Source organism: Macaca fascicularis, chromosome 11 (assembly GCF_037993035.2).
Source record: "Macaca fascicularis isolate 582-1 chromosome 11, T2T-MFA8v1.1".
Classification (NCBI taxonomy): Eukaryota; Metazoa; Chordata; class Mammalia; order Primates; family Cercopithecidae; genus Macaca; species Macaca fascicularis.
The window spans coordinates 6642323-6668686 of record NC_088385.1 but is presented as its reverse complement, the minus strand read 5'-3'; the positions used below and the strand labels follow the sequence as shown (position 1 = coordinate 6668686).

At 39.8% G+C, this 26364-nt stretch overlaps 1 protein-coding gene across 4 annotated transcripts in view; it reads left to right on the top strand.

Moving 5' to 3' along the window:
• The window catches only part of ANO2 (anoctamin 2), a 383296-nt gene that overhangs the window by 180089 nt on the left and 176843 nt on the right, over positions 1–26364 (top strand). For all 4 annotated transcript variants that reach the window (XM_045364578.2, XM_074006133.1, XM_074006134.1 and 1 more), the window contains 3 exons: positions 13937–14071; positions 21033–21193; positions 25986–26068. In XM_045364578.2, the coding sequence (XP_045220513.2) occupies positions 13937–14071; positions 21033–21193; positions 25986–26068 (379 nt within the window). The remainder of the gene's footprint in view (positions 1–13936; positions 14072–21032; positions 21194–25985; positions 26069–26364) is intronic.

The following is a 26364-nucleotide window of genomic DNA, read 5'->3' as shown; positions in this document are numbered from 1 at the left end:
AAAATTAGAACTGAAGATTTCCAACTTTTCTTAGCAAATTGTAGAATGTGGCAACGCTGGTCTCATTTTCCCACAAGTCACCCCGGACTGCTGGAGCTGAGTAGTTACTGTTCCCGGGTACCTGGGTTCTAGTTTTCCACTCGAGAGATGTTATGTACAGTTGGTTATGCCCAGTCGGCTTCGATCGTTTTGTTATCTGCCTGGCTTCTGTGGGCATTGGAATTTTTACCTTGCTACTGTTTCTCTTACATGGTATAATTCTTTTTCTTCCTTTGTTTCTTCCATTCTTACTTTAATGCATTCTGCCCTTTCTTCCTTCCTTTTCCAGGTATCTAGACTCTGTGCTCAGGCTCCCCGTCCACCTCTGTGGCTGACAGCATTTTTATGGATAGACAGAATAGTCAACTGTTTATATGGATAGTCAGGAGAGTCTCTCACAATATCCTGCTCCTTCCTTTAAGGCATGAAGGCACTATATCTCTGTAAATGTAAACATTTTCCTGAAAGAAGTGACAAAGTACTCCAGTAAGCTTTAATTTATCAGATGGGCTTCTAAAGCACAGGCCTAGGAGGCAATGGGAGAAATTTATAAATTGTGTGAGTGGAGAGAGTGGTTAGGGAAATCTGTCTCGGAACGATTGAATGCCTCAGATGAGATGCTGTGGTGGTACAGCTTCAGAGTTGGAACAAATCAAGAGAACAGGGGAGGGTGGGGCTGGGGGTGAATGATGGTGGCAGTGGGGGTGTTGGTAATGGATGGGTAGCCATGTGTAGTCCTGTCCAATTAATAAATTTGCCACGGACGTGTCTCATGCCCAACCATTTTCTTTTCTTCTCTAAATCCTTCCTAGAATTCATTATAATGTAGAGGTTAGAAGCTGGAATCTCATTAGACTTGTTGGATTTGAATCTCGTCTCTGCATCTTACTAGCTGTGCAACCTTGGGTTAGTGAATATTTCTGTACATCAGTTTCATCATCTGTAATTTAAAGATAATAACATACTACCTTGTAGGGCTGTGAGAACTAAAAAGTAAGAGAATATTTGCAATTTCCTTAGAACACAGCTTGGCAATTAGTCCTCAATACACCTCAGTTACTATTGCTGCTATTACTGTATTGACATGGAAGGGTCAGATGAAAAGATAAAATTGTGGCTCTGCCACGTACTAGCTGCGTGACTTTGACAAATCGATTTGACCAGGGATCTTTAGTTGTGTCACCTTGAAAAGATGTTGTGAGAATTACAAGTGAGGTTAAGCAAGATGATCAAGATGAAAGCATTAGGGAAGTTTGTGTTTGTTACCTCTTCTTTCTCTCCTACCTTTTCCCATCATTTTTCCTCTTCCAGAGACAGATAATGTGGAATAGTGGAGAACATAAGATAAGCCCATGAAAAGATAACTAACATTAGCACATCATAATGAATAAACAAGAATTATACTGATGTCCCTTCTTTCGTTCCCAATATTGGTGATTTCTGTCTTATCTTTTATTTTCTTGATTAGTTTTATTGATCCTTTCAAACAACCAGTTTTTAGTTTCATTGACTTTTTTCTATTATTTTCTATTAATTTCATTGGTTTATGCTCTAATCTTTATTATTTCTTTCTGCTTGCTTTGGGTTGAATTTTTGCCTTTTCCCTAAAGTACAAACTTTGATTACTGTTTCAAAGCTTTCTTGTTTTAGAATACTACAAATATCTCTCTAGACATAGCTTTAACAGTATCCTACAAATCTTGATATGTTGTTTTGTTATTTTCGCTGAATTGAAAATATTTTCTAATTTTCTTTGTGATTTCTCCTTTGACCCAGAGGTTATTTAGAAGGATGTTGTTTAATCTCCAAATATTTAGGGATTTTTTTCCAGATTCTTTCTGGTACTAATTATCAGTGTCGGGGGGAAATACAATTTTTCCTCAACCCTCATACATTTGTCATTGAAACAGATCAGGTAACAAGAAACAAATTAAGAAGAGAAAAGCAAGGCATGATTGACAAGAAAATCTGGTTATTTCTATGGTATACACCGTTTTAATATATTAACCAAAATTATGACTAACAGCGTTATGCCAAGATATATTTTTAGAAATTTCCTACAACTTCTGGAACACATATTAATAATATGCTTATATAATTCAAAGAAGGTTAAACATAATTTCTTATTTGACAATACTTTCCATGTAGTTTAACGTATCAAATAAGCCTGTTTTAATAGTTATTTTTTATAGATCTTTTGAGAGTTCTGGGTCCCTGTGGGATGTCCCAAAGTTGGTTCAAGGTCAAAAAGATTTAATTTTGAATTTGATTTTAGAAAATGTTTTTCAATATAACAGAAGTTTAAAACACTTGAGTAAATAGTATCAGAAATTACTGTATCACTCATTTAACCGGAGTGACAATTAAAAGACTTAAAGGCAAATGCAGAAATTGACATAGCTGTATGAAAAACCTTAGCTCTTTTAATATTGAAAAGACTCAATTTTCTTAATAAATTCAAGACCTAATACAAGACAACATGAAGCACAATAAATTATTTTGGTAAGACACAAATTTTTGTTTAACTTAAAAGGTGAAGAAAAATTTTTCATTATCTTATCAACACTACAAGAAAATCTTGACATTTTAAAGGAGAAGATCAAATGCTAGTTTTGTTTCAGTATACTTTTGATATTAAGGCTCATTTTAATACCTTTATAATAAATTCATTCAATTATAGTCAGTTTGAGCATAGAAGATTTTCTTTCACTTTCTATCTCTTCCCATCTTTCTGTCGTCATTAAGTTTTATCTATATCCTTTCTTCATTCTGAAACAACCTTTAAGTAAACTCTAAACTAGACAAAATTACTCTTCTCTTTAACAAAAAACTCCACATCCTCATACCATTTAACATCTTAGTTTCCTTTTGTATTTGCATATAGTGTTGTTTCTCTTATCATTTTATATATTAGTTAGAAATTTTAACTCTTGGTAACCTTATTTTCTAGTGAAAACCTAAGAGGTAAACAGTTTCAAATTGTTATATAACATTTTATAAATACACATTTCATAATTTCTAGAAACATATGCTTCCTCTTAGAAAAATTTTTCAATGTCAAACAGGATATATTTACTAACAGACACAAATATTTTAGTTCCTTTGTAATAAGAAGCCAAAAGTAGGTAAAGTTAAACCTTATGTTCAGTGATTAATGTTTCAGTATTTTACTTCACTTGGAAATGATCTAGATATGCAATGAATATCCATCATTTAATTTAACTTAGCAACACCCTAAGAACGTAGTTACCAAAGAGATTTGAGAAACATCTAAAGTAAACATATCATAAAAGAAAATTCTTATTTAAAAATATATTTATAAAATTTTATTCCACTTATATCTATTTAATTTAGTTGTTCTTAACAATTATGCTTGGATTACTCATGAAAATTTCATAAAACATCAAAGCTAGCCATTATCTCAGATTATTTTCCAGTTAACTATTTTTACAGCACATACATGTTGGACAATTATTGCCAAAGCGAGAACTCTGAAGTTAAATACATATTTTTGTTTTGTTTTGTTTGCTGTTAACTCAGAAGGCAGAGCTGTTTTCATTAATCTAACAATATTAAACTAATCTTATTTACCAAAGACCACACAAGTCATGTAAACTTGAAAAACATTTCGGTTAGTTTCTATAGTTCTGGCAATTTTAGGAGTATTTGGTTTATATGAGTACTGACTTATCTCCATACCCAATTTTAAAAGAACTTTTTAAAAGGGGTTTTATACCATGTAAACATAGATGTACACATGGATAAACATATGTGAACGTATAGACACGAAGAAATCTTACAGCTTTCATTGAAAAATTTTAACGATAAGACAGGTACAATAATATAAAGCTCACTAGTTTATAAAAGGGCAGTTGGATCCAAATTATGTTTTTGCACATGGGATAAGTTAAGGTTACCTGCTTAGGTGGCCAAATTTTTTTTTTACCAATATTGGTGGAGAACACATTAAAAATTGTCATTTGCCCTTGCTAGGTAATCCTATGGAGGCTGTGGACTAAATTTGGGGTATAGGACTTTTTATAGCAGTTTGATTTTTAAAATAAAAAGCCCCTTCTTCCCCCCCCCCTTTTTTTAGTCTCAAATGGGTGTAGACATTGTTTTAGTTAACTCCTTAGATATTTACATTTCAGAGACATAGTAAGATTTACAATTCCAAGGGACTGGAAGAAAATGCAGGTTTTCTCTACGAAGGAGTTTTGGGTGCATATTTGCTTATTATCGGAGATCTAGGGTAACTTCTAAGCTTTTTTTCTCTTTAAGTGTGGGACACTCTAAGGAATTTATTTATTTATTTATTTATTTGCTGTGGGAGTCTAAAATTTGGAAAGTCCTGGAGTTTTCTTACAGAGTCTCACGGAAGTAAGAGGAGTTGTAAGGTAGAGCAGAACCTGCCAGGCTGCAAATCCCCTGAATCTGTGTTCGATTTATTTCCTGGCTGCCAGCTTTTACACAAGTGACCTGTGTACCTTTGGCCTGGAGGTCAGGCAAGAGTGCTTTTTGTAAATCTTGCAGGGAAGTTAAAGCAAACAGTTGAACATTTAAAGGATTTTCTGGGAAAGTTGGAGGAGTTTTAGGTGTTAAAGGAATCTGTTGAGGGGATGGGACAAGATTTTGAGGAGAGGGGTTTAAGCTAGGGGCCCAGATATCTAGAAGACCTTCTAGAGGGCCAAGGCCAGGGAGTTGGAGATAAAGGGAACTTAGAAGTAGGTGGAGAAGGAGGAATTATAGTGGGTGTGTAATTTGACTTTTGTTCTAATTTCTGTTCTTTCATCTTTTTTAAGGAAACCCATCAAAGCTAGCAGTTACACTCTTCTGTGTCCTCTTTTCAATCCCATCTTACCATAGGTACCATTAGGACCGTTGTTTACGATGGGAACTCTCTAAAAAAATTTCTTCTTAAAATATAAAAGTTGAAATAAGATTCTATTCACTGTTCTTACCCATTATTCCTTTCATTAAGGTGTGGACAGAGCTCTCATTTCCCTCTTGCGTTTTATGTCACAGCTTTTGAGAAATGAAACATATTGCTCCTTTGTAGATTGCATTTTTCTCCTCAGGCATCCATAATCAGTATTATCTAAGGGGAAATTGCTTTTTAGAGGCTTAACTGGTAATTTACAAACTTTGTAAACTTGCAATAAAAAATATAATGAGTTGGTAAATTTTGTTTCCAAAAGAAATCATTTTTATTATACAAGTGATTTATTAACAAAGTAGAAAAATTTACAATGCAGAAAGAAATGAAGAAATAATGGTAATGGTGTTTGAGAAATGGTGATTGAGAAAGCATACTTTAGATAGTGAATTGCCTTTGAAAGGAATTAATAGGAAAAATGTCTTTTACTTGTCATCCTTTTCACCATTTCCGGTACTCTGTATTTCATTGTGTAGATCCAAATTTCTACTGAGATTATATTCCTTTTGCCCAAAGATCTTTTTGTTGTTGTTGTTGTTGTTTTTTAACGTTTCTTACAGTTCATATTTGCTGGTAATAAATTCTCTTGGCTTTTACTCCCTAAAATAGACATTGTTTTGCCTTCATTTTTGAAAGAGATTTTATTTATATATAGTATTCTGAGTTAATAGTTTTTTTTCTTTCCATACTTTAAGGCAGCAGTCCCCAACCTTTTTGGCACCAGGGATCAGTTTTGTGGAATATAATTTTTCCACAGGCTGGGGACAGTAGGAGGATGGTTTTGGGATGAAATTGTTCTACCTCAGATCGTCAGGCATTAGGTTCTCATAAGGAGTGCGCATCCTAGATCACTCCCATGCGCAGTTCACAGTAGGGTTCATGCTCCTTGGAGAATCTAATGCTGCTGTGGTTCTGACAGGAGGCAGAGCTTAGGCGGAAATGATGGTTTGCCCTGCTGCTCACCTCCTTCTGTGTGGCCTGGTTCCTAACTGGCCATGGACAGGTACCAGTCTATGCTCTGGGGGTTGGGGACCCCTGCTCTGAGATGTCACTTTATTAACTTTTGGCCTGCATAGTTTCTGCCAAGAAATTGATTATAAATCCTATGTGATGACTTTGCTCTTCTGTTGTATCTGATTTCCTTCCCCCATAAGCTTAATTAAAAATTTGCTCTTCCTATCTTTGGTTTTCAGAAATTTGACTATGATGTATCTAAGTATGTGGGGTTTCATTTTTGTTTTTGTATTTATTCTTCATGGGGTTCTCTGAACATTGTTGATTTGTGTTTTGTTGTTTTCTGTAAGTTTTGGAAAATTCTTAGCCATAACATATTTAAATATTCTTCTCTCTTCTTTTATCCTTTTGGGACTCTAATTAAATGTGTGATAGATCCTTTGATATTGTCCCATAGCTCTCGAATGCTAGATTTGTATTTTTTCCACTCTTTTTTCCCTTCATATTTTCTTTTGATACATCTTTTGTAGTAGATTCTGCTTTAATCTATTAATTAGAGTTATTTAAAAATCCCTATTGCATCATTCTGACATCCAAATCAAGCTTAGCTTCATTGATTGCCTTATTTCCTAACAATGGGATTTTTAAATTTTATTTGTTTATCGAATGCCATACATTGTGTATAAAATGACAGTGGAAACTGAGGTAAGTAGTATTATGCCTACATGCCTCTTCCATTCCATCAGGTCAGTAGTGAGGAGAGTTGAGTCAATCTAGTTGAGCGAGGTTTCGTTGTTGCAAGAATCACCTTCGGTGCACGGCACCACAAACTTCAGATTCCTTCAGTGATGGTACTCTATTATCTTATGCTTTGTGTGAGCCCTGGAGTGCTGAAAATTTGTCCTCTTTGTTTCTCTTCCACTCTCAGATTTCAGCAGTCCCTGCATGCCTCTGCCACAACGGGGTATTTCTCCATGCCCCTCCTGCTCCCCTAGCATCAGACTGTTGATATTTGTTGCTCACTGAGAAGTGGAGCTTATCACTTGTTTACTGTAAGTGGGGCTGTGGAGGGAAATAGGTAGGTTTTGTTCTAGGCCTATCTCAGTTTTAGGCAGGCTCTGTGCACTCAAGTCTCAGAAATGAGGGTTTCTTAGAATTCATGTCCTCCCTCTGCCCCTCACAGTTAAACTCTGCCTTTTCCTGGTAGGGATTCTTGGGTGGGAGACAGTTTCCTGCCTTCCTCTGCAGTAACAGACTTCTAATTTGTAAGTTTGCAGAATCTCGGGCCTAGGAGAGTTTCCAGCCTTTCCACCAAGGACAGTCGGCTGTATGTGCAACCCACCTCTGGCTTCAGAAGCAGTGGGTCTTTGCCTAGGTCCTTGGGTCAGGTCTCTTCTTCCGTTTAAGGCTTTCGATTTGAATAAGAGATGATCCCAGGAAGTGCATGGTTTTTCATACCTGTGTGCAACTTAAGGGGACTGACTCTCTTTGGTCTCTTACCTTACCCATTATCTTCCTTGTGAGGTCTACGGAAGTGACCTTGTGCATGAGGGCAAACTGCTCTTGTGTTTGAAGCTCCCAGTTATTACACTCTGTCATGCTAACTTATACTCATCTTTCTGAATTTTTAAAATTTTAGCTATTTCTTCTTACTTTTATGGGGACTATTGCATCCTCCCATTCTCTGTCAAATGTAAAACTATTCACATATCCCAGTTTTCCTTGGATGGACTTGGCATATTAAAAAAATTCAGTTCTCCTGGTTACCTTACAACTTCAGCTCTCTGATGAGCTCAAGAAAAATTATAATTTCACAGATTATCCAGATTTCTCTTCTTGTTAGGCTGGGAACTGTATTCTCTTGCAGTTGTCTGCATCGTAAGTGGAAGCAGAACCTCTGGTGGTGGGGAAATAGATCCTATTCACTGTTCTTCTTACCCTTTAGTTCTTCCATCAATGTGTGGACAGAGCTCTCATTTCCCCCTTGTGTTTTATGTCACAGGCTTTTGGGAAATTAAGTATATTGCTCCTTGGTAGATTGTATTTTTCTCATCAGGCACCCATAGTCGATATTTATCTAGGGGGATATTGCATTTTAGAGGCTTAACTGGTAATTTACAAACTTTATAAACTTGTAATAAAAAATATATAAGTTGGTAAATTTTCTTTTTAGAAGAAATCATTTTTCATTATAAAAGTAATTTATTAACAAAGTAGAAAAATTTTAAGTGCAGAAAGATAGAAATAAAGAAATAAAGTGATATCAGAAAGATGGCAAAATAGGACATCCTCAGGCCTCACCCTTCTACTGAAACACCTATTTAACAACTATCTATATATAAAATATACCTTTATGAGAGCTCTGGTTTTCAGGTAAGAGGTTGCAGAACCCTGGTGAAGCTCAAGACCTAGAAAAACTTCACTGATAATGCAGGCTTATGCTTTCTGGCAGCAGAACCTCCAACCATGGGCCTGGGAGCAGCCTTGCTCACTTGAAGACCTAGTGACAGCTCTGCCTGTTCACTGCTCATAAGGAACTCTGCCCATATACAGACCCTACAGGAACCTGCCTTCCCATGTCCCCAATGGCATGACCACTTCCACAGAGCAGGGGACTTGGTAACAGATAGACCCACTTTCCCAGAGACCCAGGGGCAGCCCTGCTCATCTGCCCGTGGACCCAGCAGCAACCTTGACTGCTCACGGAAACCAAATGCAGCCCTACTCTCATGCAAATCCCAACAGAATCTCTGGCTGTCTGTGGCACAGCAGCCCAGTCCTTGGAAGCAGGCCCACCTGCCCACATACCCAGCAGCCGGCCAGCCCACTCACAGACTCTGGCAACAGGCCCACCCACGGACCATGGCAGCAGATCCACCCTTGGACCCCACTCAGCTTAAGTCTGCCCACAGACACTGCCTGCTGACTCTGGCAGCTGATCCACCCATAATCTCTGACCAGCATGACTGATGAAGGTCTTTGCCTGCTGAAACCAGTCAGTAAGAACTGGAAGAGGTGACTACTTCTCAAATGCACAGACACCAGCCTAAGGCTACAAGGATCACAAAGAATCAGGAATACTCGATACTACCTTATTAGGAGCTGATAAAAGTTCCAGTAACTTACCCTAAATAAATTGATATCCATAATCTGCTTGACAAAGAGCTCAAAATAATTGTCTTAAATGAGCTGCAAGAGAACAGACAACAAAATTAGGAGTATAACATGTGAACAAAATCAGAAGTTCAACAAACATAGAAATAATAAAAAAGAGCCAAAGTGAAATCCTAGAACTGAAGAATACAATGACTGAACTAAAAAGATTAATACAGAACTTCAATAGCATACTTGGTCAAGCAGAAGAAAGAATCATTGTACTTAAAGACAAGTCACTTGAAACTATCCAATTGGAGGAACAGAAAAAACAGAAAAGTTAAAAAGTGAAGAAAGCCTAAGGACTTATGGGACACCATAGAGTGAACCAATATATGCATTCTGGGAGACTCAGAAGGAGAAGAAAGAAAGAGAAAGAGGAAGAAAGCTTATTAAGGGAATACTTGCCAAATATAGGAAGAGAAATGAACATCCAAATTCATGAAGTCTCAGTGTACCCAAATACATTGAACCCAAAGAGGTTAACACTGAGTCACCTTAAAATTGAATTCTCAAAAGTCAAGTAGAGAATTTTGAAAGCAACAAGACAAAAGTGACTTATCACAAACAAGGGAACCATTATAAGGCTACTAGTGGGCTTCTCAGCAGAAACCTTCCAGGTGAGGAGAGAGTGGGATGATATATTTGAAGTACTGAAATTTTAAAAACCTGCCAACCAAGAGTACTATATCTAGGTCAAAGAATAAATCAAAAAAAGAAATTAGAAAATATCTCAAGACAAATGAAAATGAAAGCACCACATATTAAAACTTACGAGATGCAGCAAAAGCAATATTAAAAGGAAGTTTATAGTGGTAAGTGGCTACATTAAGAAAGATCTCAAATAATTAATTTTACATCTCAAGTAACTACAAAAAAGAAAAAACTAATCCCAAAATTAGCAGGAGGGAAGAAGTAATATAAATTAGGGAATAAATAAATATAAGACAGAATATAAAAACAGAAAAAAAATTGATGAAGCTGTTTGTTGACAAACCCTTAAACTAACTAATGAAAAGGAAAGAAGTTGCAAATAAATAAAATCAGAAATGAAAGATGAGACTTTATACCTGATGTTACAGAAATAAAAAGGATTATGAGGAATTATTATGAACAATTATACAGCAACAAATTGGGCAATCTGGAATAAGTGGATAAATGCTTAGAAACATATAATCTAACGAGATTGAATCAAGGAGAAATAGAAAGCCTGTACAGACCAATGACAAATAAGTAGATTTGAGCAATAATTGAAAACAAACAAAATGAAACAAAACAAAACTCCCAGCAAAGAAAAGCCCAGAAACAGATAGTTTCATGGATGAATCCTTCCAAACATTCAAAGAAAAGTTAATACCAATACTTCTTAAAGTCTTCCAAAAAGCAGGAAAAGAAGAGAAACTTACAAATTCTTCCTGAGGCCAGCACCACCCTGATACCAAATCCAGATAGAGACACTACAAGAAAAGAACTGTAGGTCAACACCCCTGATGAACGTAGATGCAAAAATATTCAACAAAATACTAGTAAATCAAACTCAGCAGCACTTTAAAAGGATCATACACCATGATCCAGAAGGGTTTTTTTCTTGGGATACAGGGATGGTTCAACATATACAAATCAATAAATGAAGATAAAAATCACATGAACATCTCAATAGATGGAGAAAAAAAGTGACAAAAATCAATACTGTTTCACGATTTAAAATTCTCAACAAATTAAAAATAGAAAGAACTTAAATCTCAACTAGTTAGGAATAGAAGGAACATAACTGTCAATGAATTAGGAATAGAAGGAACTAACATCAACAAAATAAAAGCCATTCATGAAAATCTCACAGCTAACATCATATTCAATAGTAAAAAAAGTTTTTTTTCTTTACCTCTCACATTCAACATAGTATTTCTAGTAAGAGCAATTAGGCAAGAAAAGGAAATAAAAGCCATCAAATTGGAAGGGAAGAAGTAAAATTGCCTTAGTTTCCAGATGACATGATCTCATATGCAGAAAACCCTAAAGACTCTACCAAAAGAAGTTTTAGAAATAATACATTCAGTAAAGTTGCAGGGTACTAAATCAACATACAAAAAGCATTTGCCTTTCTGTACACTAACAACCTATCTAAAAAGAACATTAAGAAAACAGTCCCATTCACAAGAGCATCAAAAAGAATAAAATACCTAGGAATAAGTTTAACTAAGAGGGTGAAAGATTTGCACATTGAAAACTTATATAAAACATTGATAAAAGAAAATAAAGATGACATAAATAAAAGGAAGGTGTGAAAGGAAAGTAAAAACTTGGGACCCCAACTCACTCTGCCAAAATGAAAAAATTAAGCCAAAAGCTGAATGATGCAAGAAGCTGCCCTCCCTTTTGTTCCTAAGCAGACGGATACGGATAAAAGGCTAAGTATCTCCACAGGCAGCTGCTCTATATTCACCTTATATTAAGTGCCAATTTGCGGAGCACAAGATGAATACTTAATTGCCTATTTTCCTACCCGCTCATTTTCTCCTGCAGCATGTGGATGACCCTACCATATCCTCCCTCTTTCCCCTCCAGCCCACTAGCCCAATATTTCCCCTTTAAATGCTGAGGCCCTTAAATTCATCTTTGAAGAAAGGCACTGATAAATACTGAAACCCTTAAATTCACCTTTGGAGAAAGGCACAGACCACAGACTGTTTCTGCGACTGTGTGTTTTTTTCTTCCAGGCATGTCCTTAACCTTAGCAAAATAAACTTCTAAATTGATGGAGACCTGTCTCAGAATAAGTTTTGGTTTACAAAGTATACCTTGTGTTCATAGATATGAAGAATCAGTATTGTTAAACTGTTAATACTACTTACTTTTCAATAAATGATATTGGGAAAACTGGATATCCACATGCATAAGAATGAAGTTGGACCCTTATTTTATACCATACAAAAACCCAACTTAAAATGGATTAAAGACTTAAATGTAAAACCTGAAACAACAGAACTCTTAAAACAGGGAAAAAAGCTTCTACACATTGAACTTAGCAATTATTTCTTAGATATGGCACAGAAAGCACAAACAACAAAAGCAAAAATAGACAAATGGGAATATATCAAACTAAAATGCTTCTACACAGCAAAGGAAACAATCAACAGAGTGAAAGTCAATATGCAGAATGGGAGGAAATATTTGCAAACCATATATCTGGTAAGGGATTAATATCCAAAATATATAAGGAACTTCTACAATTCAATAGCAAAACAAAGAAACACATAAAAAATCAAATAGGCTGATAAAAAATTTAGTAAAGGACCTAAGTAGACATTACAACAAAGAAGACATACAAATGACCAACAGGTATAGGAGAAAGTGTTTAATGTCACGATTCATCAGGGAAATGCAAATCAAAACCACAGTGCGATATCACTGCACACTTATTAAAATGCTGTTGTCCAACAACAAAAGATAAAATGTGTTGGTGCAGATGTGGAGAAAAGGGAACCCTTGTTCACTGTTGGTGGCAACGCAGCCACGGTGGAAAACAGTATGGAGGTTCCTCAAAAAATTAAAAATATAATTACCATTTGAATCAACAATCCCCCTTTTGGATGTATATCTTGAGGAATCAGAGTCAACATCCTGAGGAGATATCTGCACTCCTATATTCATAGCAGCATTATTTGCAATTGCCAAAAGATATAAGCAACCCAAGTGTCCACTGACAGATGCATGGATTAAGAAAATGTGGACACACAATGGATATTATTCAGCCTTAAAAATAAGGAAATCCTGCCGTTTGCTGCAACATGGATGGACCTGGAGGACGTTATGCTAAGTGAAATAAGCCAGGCACAGAAGGACAAATACTGCATGATCCCACCTGTACGACGAATCTAAAACTGTCAAACTCATGGATCCAAAAAGTAGAATAGTGGTTAACAGGGGCTGCAGAGAGGGGAGAATGAGGAGATGTTGGTCAAAAGGTACAAAATTTCAGTTATGCAATGCATGTATGCTCGGAGATCTACTATATAATATAGAGCCTATAGTTAACAATACTGTATTGTATACTTAAAATCTGCTAAAGGATAGATCTCACATTAATTGCTGTTAACACAAGAGAAATATTTTTTTAATTAAACAAAACAAGGGCGAGAACAAAAGGAAACTTGGAGGTACTGGATAACTTTATGGAGTGATTGGTGATGTTCTCATGGGTGTATACTTATCTGCAAACTCATCAAGTTGTATATGTTCAACACATACAGCTCTTTGTATGCCAACATACCTCAGTAAAGTGGCTTAAAAATAAAGAAATAAAAACCACCCATAAGCCCATCATCCAAAGAAACCATTACTAATATTTTATTGGATTTCTTCTAGTTGTTTTTCAATAAGTGTGCCTATGTTGGTTTGCATACACAAGTATACATGCCCAAATATATGATCTGTGTGTTTTGTTTAAATAAACTAGTTTCAAAAAGGTGTGTTTTCTTATGGGTTGAGTGCTATGGCACTTAGGAAATGATGATGCGTTATTCATGTTTGGTAAAGGTGCCAAAATGTATGGCATATTTTTAGTTTGCTGTTGGGGCTGGATTCTTTCTCGCGGCTGTCTATTTCACATGAACAGCCAAGACAGGTGTGAGTATGTGATTCCAATGGAATGCACTTCATTCCAGAAAAGCTCAGTCGTTGATTCCTTGTGCTGAGGCCTCCCCTTCCCTGCGCAACCTCCATCCCTTTGTTTTCATTACAAGAGGAATGAATATCTATGTTGCCCCATCCTGACACATAGAACAAACAGAAATAAGGAAAGTATATGATGTTCTTAATATGTGTTTCATTTTCTTTTCTTTCTTTCTTTTCCAGAAAGTATTTTGGAGAAAAAATTGGACTGTATTTTGCCTGGCTGGGGTTATATACATCATTCCTCATTCCATCTTCTGTAATTGGAGTGATTGTGTTTCTTTATGGATGTGCAACAATTGAAGAAGATATTCCCAGGTAAATCAGTTTTAAAGAAAAAGGCTCAGTTGCCATATGTTAATAATTTGGAGTTTCATCCCAGTACAAGTACATTTCACATGCCTCTTTCCAAAGCCCTCGCCCTCTATCATTCTCCTTTGCTGTGACATGTGTAGCTTTCCTCCAGAGACAGATCTAGGAGCTACAGATTCTGGGAATGGCTTCAGAGCCATGCTAGGCGAGGCCCACTTCCTCTTCTAGTCAAGCTTTTCTCTAGGGCAGGGGGATGTGTCTGATGTGGGCAGAGGGGTAATTCCTGGTAAGAAGAATTATGTCAGAGAAATACTTTTTTCCTCTCTCTCTGCTTCATCACTTTTTTTCCCCTCTAGTTTCCCATAAGACCCAAGGCAAGGTGTGGGGAGTGACACTGGGTAGAAACCACATCCGTGTGGTCAGACACTGCTAGAATAAAGCAAGCTGAGAAAGCAGGCAGCTCTAATGCTGAGGAAGGCACAGTCTCTGTTTCAGGAAGTCAGAAACTGCGGGGAGGAATAGCCCAAGGTGGGACTCTTGGAGCGCCAAGAGATAGAATCAAAGCTAGTTTTTATGAGGAAGAGAGAACCCACAAAGGAAATATGGGATGGGTATCGTGGCTCACACCTGTAGTCTCACTGCTTTGGGAGACCAAGGAGGGAGTACTGTTGGAGCCCAGGAATTTGAGACCAGCCTGGGCAACACAGTGAGTTGAGACCCTACCTCTAAAAAAAAAATTAGCTGGGCTTGATTTGGTGGCATGCACCTGTAGTCCCAGCTAATTGGGAGGCTGAGGCAGGAGAGCTGCTTGAACCCAGGAGCTTGAGCTTGCAGTGAGCTGTGACGGATTGCGCCACTGCACTCTAGCCTGGGCAAAAGAGCAAGACCCCTCCAAAAAAAAAAAAAAAAAAAAAGAAAAAAAAGAAAAGGAAAGAAGCACTTAGATTGACAATGTTATATATTAGCTGTGTGACTGGACAGTTTACTCCCTAAAGCTTAGTATTCTTGGCTGTAAAATGGTAATCACAACACCTAAATCATGGTGCTGTGAGGATTAAAGGAGACTGTGTCTGGCACATAGCAGAAGATTAATAAATAATTGTTGAATACATCAAAATGTGTGGAAGTAGAGTACAAGGGACAAAAGATACACTTAGCTAATATTTAGAATTTAAACCTCTTGCCATCTTCAGAATTGTCTTTGCAAACTGAAGCATGGTTAGTATGTTTTAGTTTTCTTTGGGATGTAAGTGATAGAAATGCAGCTTGAACTAGATTAAGCGAAAAAGAAAATTTATTATAAGCATTCAAGGAACACTGGAATAGGTACTCCATTTATCTCCTGCCTCTGACTCTTTCTAGCATTTGTTGGTTTCACCACGTATTTTCTCCATTTGGATTAAACATTGCTGCTAGTAGCTCATGGGTGTTACACCTTAGAACTTTATACTCGTTTCATCTCAAGTGAAAAAGTACTATGACTCCGTTTGACTTAGGTGGAGGCCCTGGACCAATTCACTGTGGCTCGGGGGCAGGATAGCTTTGTACCAACTTGATGTTCCCTCCATAGCCAGGTGGATGAGGATACTGGGCGGATCATTAGAGTTGGGGGTGGTAATGGGGAAAGTAATGGCCATTCTGAAGAAAAAGTGAAAACTGTGCATTTTAGGAAGGGTATGTGTGCACCAGTGGGCAGAAACCTGCTTTATGGCTCACCTGCTTCCTGCCTGTTGGTGCATACCCTATAGAAATGGTCTTGCAAATTAGATCACCTGGAGATGATGTTGTCAATATCTAGAATAAAACTAAATCTATGTTAATCTATGCAAATGGTCTTGCAAATCAAATCAACTGAAGATTATATTGTCAATATCTAGAGACAAGAGTTTGGATTTTTTTGGTATAAAACTCTAGTATCAATTGTCAAGTTTTTTTTTTGTTTTGTTTTGTTTTTTTTGCAGGGGTAAGGAAAAAAGGAAGGGGGAGAGGGAGGGAGGCAGAGGGCAAGTGTTCTTGATTGGGAGTTCTGGGACCTTTATCACAGAAGATGGGTTATTAGGGCTCTGCTTTCCCCAGCGCATCTAGAGGGAAGAGCTAATACTTATGAAATACCTACCTTGTGCTGGGCATAATGCTAGGTGATTGTTATAAACTAGTTTCTTTGATCTTGTAAGAGATCAATGTTATATATGCCATAAATAGGCATTATAATTTCCACTGAACAGAGATTGAGACACTGATGCTACATGAGGTCACATAAATTGTCCAATATCAACAACTGATAGTTGTCAGGGCTGGGAGTTGAACTCTGTTGCCTCCTGTTCCAAAGTCTTTGCTTTTTCTAATAAGCAGAGAAGTTTTCCAGAGAGCTCATATCCTCCTCCACAACTCAGTAGCTTCACGTGGGCTTGCCTGGATGTGTTCTAAGAAAACATGGCTTTTGGGTTTCTCTTGCCAGTTGTGATCCCTAGACATCTGGCCTCAGGTTGGCCAAGGGTAGAAAACCCCATACCGTGCCTAGGGAACCGGTTCCAGTTCAGTGGGTGGGGCACCAGTGGGCTGGTTTATATCAGGATTTAGAACTTGTGCCCTGGGTAATACACGTGGCAGCAGCGACTACAGCTGGAAAGGACATAGTCTGCACATGCTGCAATGATAGACGTCTACACACAGACGCACACACCCCACATTCACACACACTCATGCACGTGCACATAAATGTCTACACAGACACACACACCCACATTCACACACACTCATGTACATGCAGATAGATGTCTACACACAGACACACATACCCACATTCACACACACTCATGCATGTGCAGATTCATGTCTGCACACAGATGCACACACCCACATTCACACACACTCATGAATGTGCTGATAGATGTCTACACACAGATACACACACTCACATTCACACACACTCATGCACGTGCACATAAATGTCTACACAGACACACACACACCCACATTCACACACACTCATGTACATGCAGATAGATGTCTACACACAGACACACACACCCACATTCACACACACTCATGCATGTGCAGATGGATGTCTGCACACAGATGCACACACCCACATTCACACACTCATGAATGTGCTGATAGATGTCTACACACAGATACACCCACATTCACACACACTCATGCACGTGCACATAGATGTCTACACACAGACACATACCCACGTTCACACACACTCATGCATGTGCTGATAGATGTCTGCACACAGAAACACACCCCACACATTCACACACACTCATGCACGTGCACATAGATGTCTACACACAGACACACACACCCACATTCACATATACTCATGCACGTGCAGGGATATTCAAGTGTAAAGTGCAGTCATTACTGTGGATGTGTCACATTGCCTGTCAGAATGGACCGTGTTTTACAGCTGTGGATATGACAACCACCACTGGTGGGTTGTGGAATCAATTTAATGGGCCTTTAAGTGGACTAAAATAAGAAGGGGGAAGATAGGCTAGAACACAATGAATACTAGTATTCATTATAAGAAGGATGGGTAAGTGTTGCTTCATGAGATTTTATTTCAGTTTTGTAAGTGTGTTTGTGAGAGTGAGGGTATGTATTTGCATACTGAAATCTGATGTAACAAATCATTTTAACTGTAGGTCATAGTAAAAAAAAGATTAAAATTACTACAAAATTGAAGTTTTGGATGTTGTTTCGTCAGACTCAGGATGGGGCCTGGCAAATCAGGAAGGTGTAAATACTAGAAAAAAGTAAACATTTTAATAGATTTCTTTAAAAACAGACGAACTGTTTTTTATACACAATTGTAAATTCATCAGAAGTCCAACTTCTATGGGTCTGATAGAAGCTCACAAAATGCCACTCCTTATAAACAAAGGGATATTCTCTAAAAACCAATATTGAATCTAAATAAACACATACTCTAAGGGTTTGTGTCTATCAGCCACGCGTAACTGTGATGAAAAACTTACAGTATTCCTGGGATTATTTTAGAGGTTGCTAATTTCGTCATCAAGCCTGAAATTTACTATCGCTCACTTTTTAAAACCTTTTATTTTGAAAAATTTTAGATTCACAGCACAGGAGCTTGCAAAGATAGTACAGAGGGGCCCAGCATGCCCTTTGTCTAGTTTCCTCCCATGGTTTCATCTTATGTAACTACGGCACAACCTCAAAACCAGAAAACTGACATGGATTAGGTGGAACTTTAAATGATACCTTTTATTCCCAGTAATTTAACTTTGATATGTGAGATATAAGCATAAGCTTGTCAGCAATACTTCTGTGCGTGCATGATCCCTCTGTAGAACTTCCCTGTCTCTACTCACCAAGGGATTGATTTCATTTGTTCAGCACTTACATGAACAGAGAACACTAGGACATTTTTTAAAAAGCTGATTAATCTAAACCATATTGAAAAAAGATTGGTTACTTTAGGTCTGAGACCTTAATAGCAGCTGTTTAGTCTGAATTTCCTGAATGATTGCCTCTTTGTACCTTCTCCCGTTGCGCTAACGGGGCTCTGAATCGCCTAATCCAGGAGCAGTGATTTACCCTGAAGAATGTTGTTCACTTTAGGGTCTTGGTTCAATGGACTGTCAAGCCGTTTATCAAGCTTCTTATGCTTTCTAGAGAAAATAATAAATTAAAGGAATACAGCATTGGATTTATAGCCACAGTTACTTCTCACTAGAAACCTGTGGATCGTGCAGCTTAGTGAGTATGCTAGACCTGATTTCCATTGTAGGCAGGCTTCCTCATCTTTCAGCTTGTCTAGAGGCAGCCTGTCTCAGAAAACACAAAGTCGTTTCGATGTCATTCTTAGCCAGAATTCCTCTAGAATTCTGTTAAAATTGATTACATCAGAAACCCTCCAATACATACAGAAAGCATTCTGACTTCGCATTTAAATGATTTGAGGAGAATCCATACCATGGTGGCTGCCATCTTGTACAAATGATGGATAGTTGCCTGCACTCTAATTTAAAAACCAGTAATTTACACAGCACTTAAGTTTCAAAGTGCTTTGCACCCGCTTGGCTGCTAATACGTTTTTCATTCCTGACCTTTTAGCATTGACTAGTTTCAGTTGACGAGGTTTCTGTCTCCTCAGTCCATGCTTAAAAGAAAAAAAAAAACGCTGAGTTAAATGAAGTCCCTAACACACATACTCCAAGAGCAGCATTGAGGAACTCATATGTTCTTGGATGTGACTTAAAAGTGAAAGTCTTTTACTAGAATTTATACAGACAAGTGATTTTCGGTGTAAATCTGTTTTTTAAGGGGGTACTTTCCTCTCTGAAAGCAACAATTCCTTCTCAACTACATAGCAAACACAGGTCTGACCCAGAAGACATAAACTGGGCTCTCTAGTCACCAAGCAGAACATGCCCAGGTGAAACTAGCACAGCTGAATGTATTATTAAGATATTACTATTTAATATTTTCGATGTGGATGAGTCATTTTTATTGAACTTTGCCAACGGAGAGCTTAGCAGCGAGTCAGCGGAGGAACTGGGGTTTATCCTTAGAGACCAAGAATTTCCATTCTCTCACACAGAAGGCCTTTCCCTCCTGTGGACTTAGTAGCTCATTAAAAACAGAAGCCTAGGGACTGGGGCTTGACAGAAGGTGACAGCCCCTCAGTAAATCTGCCACCCTTCAACTTCTTAATGAAGGAGGAAATAGACCCAGGCATTCCTTTGGCTTTGCAGGTTTCCTCTGAGCACTGGCTTTAGCACACAGGGCACCAGCTTGCTTACCCTAGCCGTGGCTCCCACTTGTGAGTCATGCTCTGTAGCGCCCTCTGCTGCTGCTTTGTGTGGAAAACAGCTGTTGTTCTCAGTGCTGGATCCCCTGCCTCCCCATCATTGTCTCCAGTTGCCCTGTAAGAACAGCCAATGCTTTGCTTTCGTGAAATCTTAAGTTCTCCACCCTTTCCCCCTGAGCCATGAGCTTAACCATCCTCCCATCTCCCTGGGAAAATATTACACAACAGAGGGATGAGTTCATTCATTTTCCTATCAGTGTATGGTGTAGAGGGTTATTGGGAAAGCCAGTCAGGGCTGATTCTTTGGTTCTTATTTCCAAGCATTCATATGAGCCTAAATCTGTTGGATACAGCTAGTCAGCTAACGAGTGAATGGAATTTCAAATATATTCCTCAGTCCATTAAATGGAAATACACTAAGAATAGGTTGGAATACAGGCCATTAGAGATTATTTGGTTCATGCTCCAAGTGTCAAATAATCTAGACCTCGGAAGAATTTGCCTTGCTCTTTCATTGTCCCTAATCTTACTTCATGGTTATAATAATTCTTATTAGGTTGAGGCTATTAATCTCCATTCTACAAGTGCCTCTCCAGCTCATGCTCTTAGAAAAGGGCTTTCCACCCAGATCTACTCCATTCTTCCCTATGTAGAACTTCATCTTCTAGAGGTGAGAGCATGCACAGGTCTAGCCACACACTCATGTTTGTTTCTGCTTGGGACCAGTATCACTTGTTTGTGAGACAGCCAGTAGGCTTTACAAAAACAGCCTAGACTGAAGAATGGATGATGAAATCCAGCTTCAGGCTGTGATTTATTCACAACTGTTGATGCATCCCATCCCACCAACCTCAGGGACCCAACACGTTCTGAAGGGACTTTAGGAGGTGTAATTTAATGCCCAGTATCTCTGACAGATCTCAGTAACTTTCCAGGACACTTGTAGTGACAGGGAGCTCTATACCCCGTCTTTTTGTTGTTGTTTTTGAACCAAATATGAGTAACACTCTCCAGGTGAAGAATCCAGTGATCCAATGCTAACTACTTTAACATTCCTTACTTATGGAGTTGAAAAACTCAACCTTAGATTTGGAAATGGAAGCTATTTGGGGGATGGTTTTTTCTTGGAGCGGACCATGCTTGAGCTCCACCTGACTCAACAACCTCCATCTATTGCAGCAGAGAGATGTGTGACCAGCAGAATGCCTTCATCATGTGTCCCCTGTGCGACAAGTCCTGTGATTACTGGAACCTCAGCTCAGCCTGTGGGACCGCGCGGGCCAGCCACCTGTTTGACAACCCTGCCACCGTCTTCTTCTCCATCTTCATGGCTCTGTGGGGTATGTGGCCATCACCAGGCTTGCTTATATGGGCAGTTCCTTTAAATGGGTGGAGTGACCAAGCTCTAAAGCTCATCCCCTTCAGGTTACTTACTTTCACATTTTTTCTTCCCATCCCAAGAAGTATTTTAAGGATAATAGCTTTCACTTCGCTACTCATATGTGTGAATAGAAATAGGAACATCCTTCATGTCTTTATCTGTTTTCTCTCAGATGTAGTCATGCTAACCTTGTACTAGTCCCATGTGTGATTTATTCAGAATTTGAACCAATGCCTGTTTCGAAAACCCCTAGCACACCCGTAAGACTCCTCCAGGTACACTGACTTAGGTGAGAGTGTAGATATCATGCAGCACAATACTTAGAATGGTGGAGTGACTGCCGTGGTCACAGAGTTAGCTCATGGTAAACGTGGGCTGAGATTTGGTCTCCTGACTCCAGTTCAGTGCTATTGTTAGGACATCGTGAGTGTAGACTGTACTGTCCCTGCACTGTTTAATTTAATATTTATCGCCAGAGTAATGCTTTCAGTATTCCCATCAAAGGGATTTGTGGAGGAAAAAATAATTCCTTCATTTTTCTCCTTCTCCCTTCCTCCCAGAGTATGGGGGTAATAAACTTGTTATGAGCCATAGCTATCTGACTATAAACACACACACACAGACACACACACACTCCTCTTCTCACAAACTGGAATAACATAGAATAACCACCCTATGGTAACTGAGCATTTCTAAGAAGACACACCCATGAGTATTAGAAAAGGGACCAAGTCAACATGTGTCAGCTCATCTGAGTAGCCACCTGCTCCTTTACTCATCACCGAATGTGCAGGCCCTTGGTTTGCACATTGGACCACAGTGCAACATTGGTCACAGTGCACGTTGGTCACAGACCAGCAGGACCACAGTCCTGCTGCAGAGGCTGCTTGGTTTATCACTGACTCCATGGGGCCCGGAGGATATGCCAGGATGGGCCCTGAGTCACACATCCCTGAGAGTATGAGGAGAAGGACGAGAGAGAGAGGCCTATTCTCAGTGGTTCTTGGGAGAACTAGAACACAACCTTCCTCCATTCCCGGTGGACCTTCACTTGGGTGGAGACAGAACTTGACTGGAAAGATTCCTGTATTGCTAGGCCACCAAGAAAAATTTCCAGGGCACACTCTATTCTCTATTATCAGGGAGAGCAGCTGCATCCCGGGAGCACACGGGCAATGTCAGCCCATCGAGAGTTGGAGCAGGAGGAAATGGAATTGTGACCATAGAGTCCTGGGACTGTTCACAGGCAGGGTCAGTAGAACACACTCAAGTTGGGGCTTGCTGCCTGGGAAGTCACTGGCAGCTCTGTGTCTCCTTCTCAAACAGGAGTATCATGGAATTACTCCAAGACCCACCTGAACTGATTTGGAACCCAGAATACGTATTCATTTTTTGAAATATTACAATTCTAATTCCCATAATTTATCTTGCTGATATTACCACCATTGAGTAGCTGAAGCCTAATAACTCCAGGTCTATAATCCTTCAAGAACTTTCTTGGGACACATAATCCCCTGTTGTAGAGAAACTTGGTTTTCAATCGTACTTCCTAGTTTCAAGTTTCAACAACTGCCTCTTCTCTTCCCTCGATAGCTGTAATGAACAGCTATCTCCCACCCCTTCTGAGATCCTCAGTCTTTTCCTACCCCACCCTTGGACGTACTGTCTTCCTCTCACATGACAGTGCAGGGAAAGTACCCAGAGGTGGGATTGCGCCAGAGCTTCCTGGCATAGGGTAGGATTTGGTTTTGTTTTTTGACAGCCTTGCTGTGCTTTATGTGATTGTGTATTCAGTTACAGCAGCCAAGAGCCCTTAGGCAAGATTGTCTACAAATGACAATTAAAAATAATAGTAATGCCTCTCATTACCTGATTATTATGATTAGTGGTGCTGTGCTGGGTGGGAATAAGGCTGGGAAGAAATGGCTGTATGTAGAGAGAGACTTGGGCTGCTGGTGGCAGTGGAAGGGGCGATGTGGAGTCAGGAGGTCTTGAGGGATACCCGTCAGCAGGACCCGAGTCTGTTGGAGTCTTCAGACCCAGCTCCCCTGTGACTCTGACTTCAAACTCTAGGGAACATTGGGAAAGAGAGTGAGGTCCTGCTGAAAAGGGAAGGAAGGAGACAGCGTTTCAGAACTATTTTCTGAATAGAGGTTAAGGACACTGACCTAGGCAGACCTAATGTGTGTCTCAGTTCTGCTCCTTACCAGCTAGGGATCCCACAGCAGGTAAATGTGAACCTAGTTCTGTGACACTAAAGTCAGTACCCTTGACCAAGGTGCCCCGTTACCTTGGGCAGATTACTTAATCTTTGGGCAGTGTTGTCCTCATCTGTAAGTTGAGTGAAATAATAGCTACCCCACAGTGTTCTTGTGAGAGGTGGATGAGGTATGCATGCAAAGCATGTAGCATAGCGCCTGGCATAGAACTGGGAGCCACTCTCCATCAGTTTGATGGTCCTCCCTTGCCCTCACGACTCATCTATCCATGACTCTTTTGCCCCTCTCATCTGTCCTGCCGTCTGACTTCCTCCCTTCATGGAGACGCCAGTCGGTCAGCACTCTGGGCACTGCTGTGTGCACAGCCCTCCTCAGGAACCAAGGAAGGGGCAGTAGGAAGAGGAGGGACTTGCTACCATTCTTAGTATCTCCGGGCCAAAGCCAGTGTTGGGAGGTCAGAATACACTCACTCGAGAAAGGCCTCAAATCCAAGGGAGAAAAACTTGCAAATCAGTGCGTGCAAAATATCATGTCAGATGAAAACATGCAAATCAATGCACCATAATGTAGTAAATGCAAGTAAAACAAATGCACCAAATGCAAGTAAAACAAATGCAGCTTTAAGTAACTGTGTATTCAACCAGTGCATCAGTGTTTGATATTCTCAGTTCTGAGCTGTGACTGAGGTAGACATAGGCAGCTAAGAGCCAGGAAGAGTTTACAGTCCTGTTATTACATCACAGACATGAAGTGCCGGCCAGTAGTCAGGCGTGGCATGTAGTGAAGTGTGCTCAGGCTCCTGCTAGGGGTGGGGTGGATCTGTAGGGGTGGCCTCAGGGAATGTCATGTCCCCTCCCTCTCCAGGGTGCCATGAACATAGGGCAGTAGGAGTGAGGAGGACAGGGTGCCGTGGGGACTGATCTTATGGAAGAGGAGGACTTGAGCTGGGTCAGGATAGGATGAGGGTAGAAGCTGGAGGATAGCACAGGAGAGAGGGACAATGGGCGCAAATTGAGTATGGAGAAGATGGTGAGGGGATGACCCAGCTGCAAGATGTATGTTGACAAATGGCAGGATGAGATTCAGATAGATGGTTCAGCCTCAACATACATAGTCCTGGAATCCAGAGAGAAGAACTTAGACTGTAAGGAGCCATTGAACATGTAGGCCGGTAGTGTTGGCACCCTTCCTCTGCCCACTCCTTCCGTGCCCATATGCCATTGTCCTTCAAAAATCAGCTTGGATGCCTCCTCTGACAGGTAGCACTTCTCTTCGCAAGCCCACAGCGTTTCCATCTGTGTCATTCTTAGGGCCTCGATCACTTTATGCCTTGTATTGTAGTTGTTTACAATCTCTTCTCACAGACTGTAAACAACTTGAGAAGCAAAATCCACATGAAGTTCACCCGATCTCCCCGACAATGCCTAGAATGGTGTTTTGTGCATTGCAGATACCTTCGTTGGGACTGGTGCTTTTGCAGGATTAGAAATTCACTCAAACTTCCTCAAATAACAAGAGATTTATTTTAAGAAAACAAGAGGCAAGCTCCTGGGTGTAGGAAATGAAATATAGCCGGGCCTCTTGGGAACTGGAGCTGGAGATGCTGTCGGAAACTAAGGCCTTCCCTCCTTTCAGGTGCTGCGCGATCTCTCCCTTCCCTGCTCCTCTTTGTGTCTTTTAGTTTCAGTTTTCAAAAGAGGGAATCTGCCTGCTCTATCAGCGGGCCCTGGATCAGGTGTTCAGCTCTGGTATAACAAACTGTAGCTGTAGGGTTGGGCTGGTGGGGGGATCAGGTTCTTCCTAGAGCATGCTGAGAAAGGCATGCTGGTCCTTCAAAGGGCCGTGGGTGGGGCAGGCAAACTGATGGATGTGTAGGTGTGGCAGGCATTCTACAACTATTCGCTAAGCAAATGGAAGAATGAATGCATACCACTTTACAGAGATTGTTCTATCAGTTACATGCAGGATGGGTTGGAAGGCTGAAAGTCTGGAGTCAGGCAGAACTGTTAGGAGACTGTTATGTAACCGCAGAATGATATGATTAGGGCCCAAATGAGGCAAGTGGTGCTGGGGACAGAAAGACAGAAATGTAGGGGAAAAGCGAGAGTGCTGAGGAAGGTGAAGGAAGAAAGAATGTATTGTATAGGCAAGATGAGACTTGTCAAAAAATCCTGCAGACCCCTCTCTTTTTATTTTCTTCATCCTGCCTTCCTTACTTTACTTCTCTGGATCAGTGTTTACCCTCTTCTCATAACTTAGAAGTGGAGAAAGGAGCGTGTGTGTGTGTGTGTGTGTGTGTGTGTGTGTGTGTGTGTGTGTGTGTGTGTATAACATATCTATTGACTCTCAAGGATGTGGAGTATTTCTAGCAGTTTCAACTAGAAGTGGGAAAAAGAGGCTAAATGTATTCCAGAGAGCTCCTAAATTTAAAATCTATTAGTTTATCCCCCACCTCCACTGGTGAGCCCAAAGGGTACAGAATCCACTCTTCAAAAATAATTGAGTTTTTTTTAAATTGTTGTTCTTTTTAAGCTACCATGTTCCTGGAAAACTGGAAGAGGCTGCAGATGCGACTGGGCTACTTTTGGGACCTGACTGGTGTAGAAGAGGAAGAAGTGAGTTCTCTCACATACTTCTCACATATTTCTGTGGGCTTTTGCTTTGTTTTGACCTTGGAAATGGACTCTCTTGAGTGAGATAACCATGTATGTTTGCTGTCACTGGCTGGGTCTCACAGTGGCTGCCTGTGTAGCTTGGCTCCATGGGCTGGGCCATGGTTGACCTGCACTGAGGCCAAAAGTCCAAGTGCCCCCTCTTCCCTTGAGCTGGAGGGCGTTGAGCCTGATGTTTGGGCAGATGTCCCAGCGCCCTCCTCTGGGGGAAGAGGTGGCAGAAGATGCAAGAAAACAAG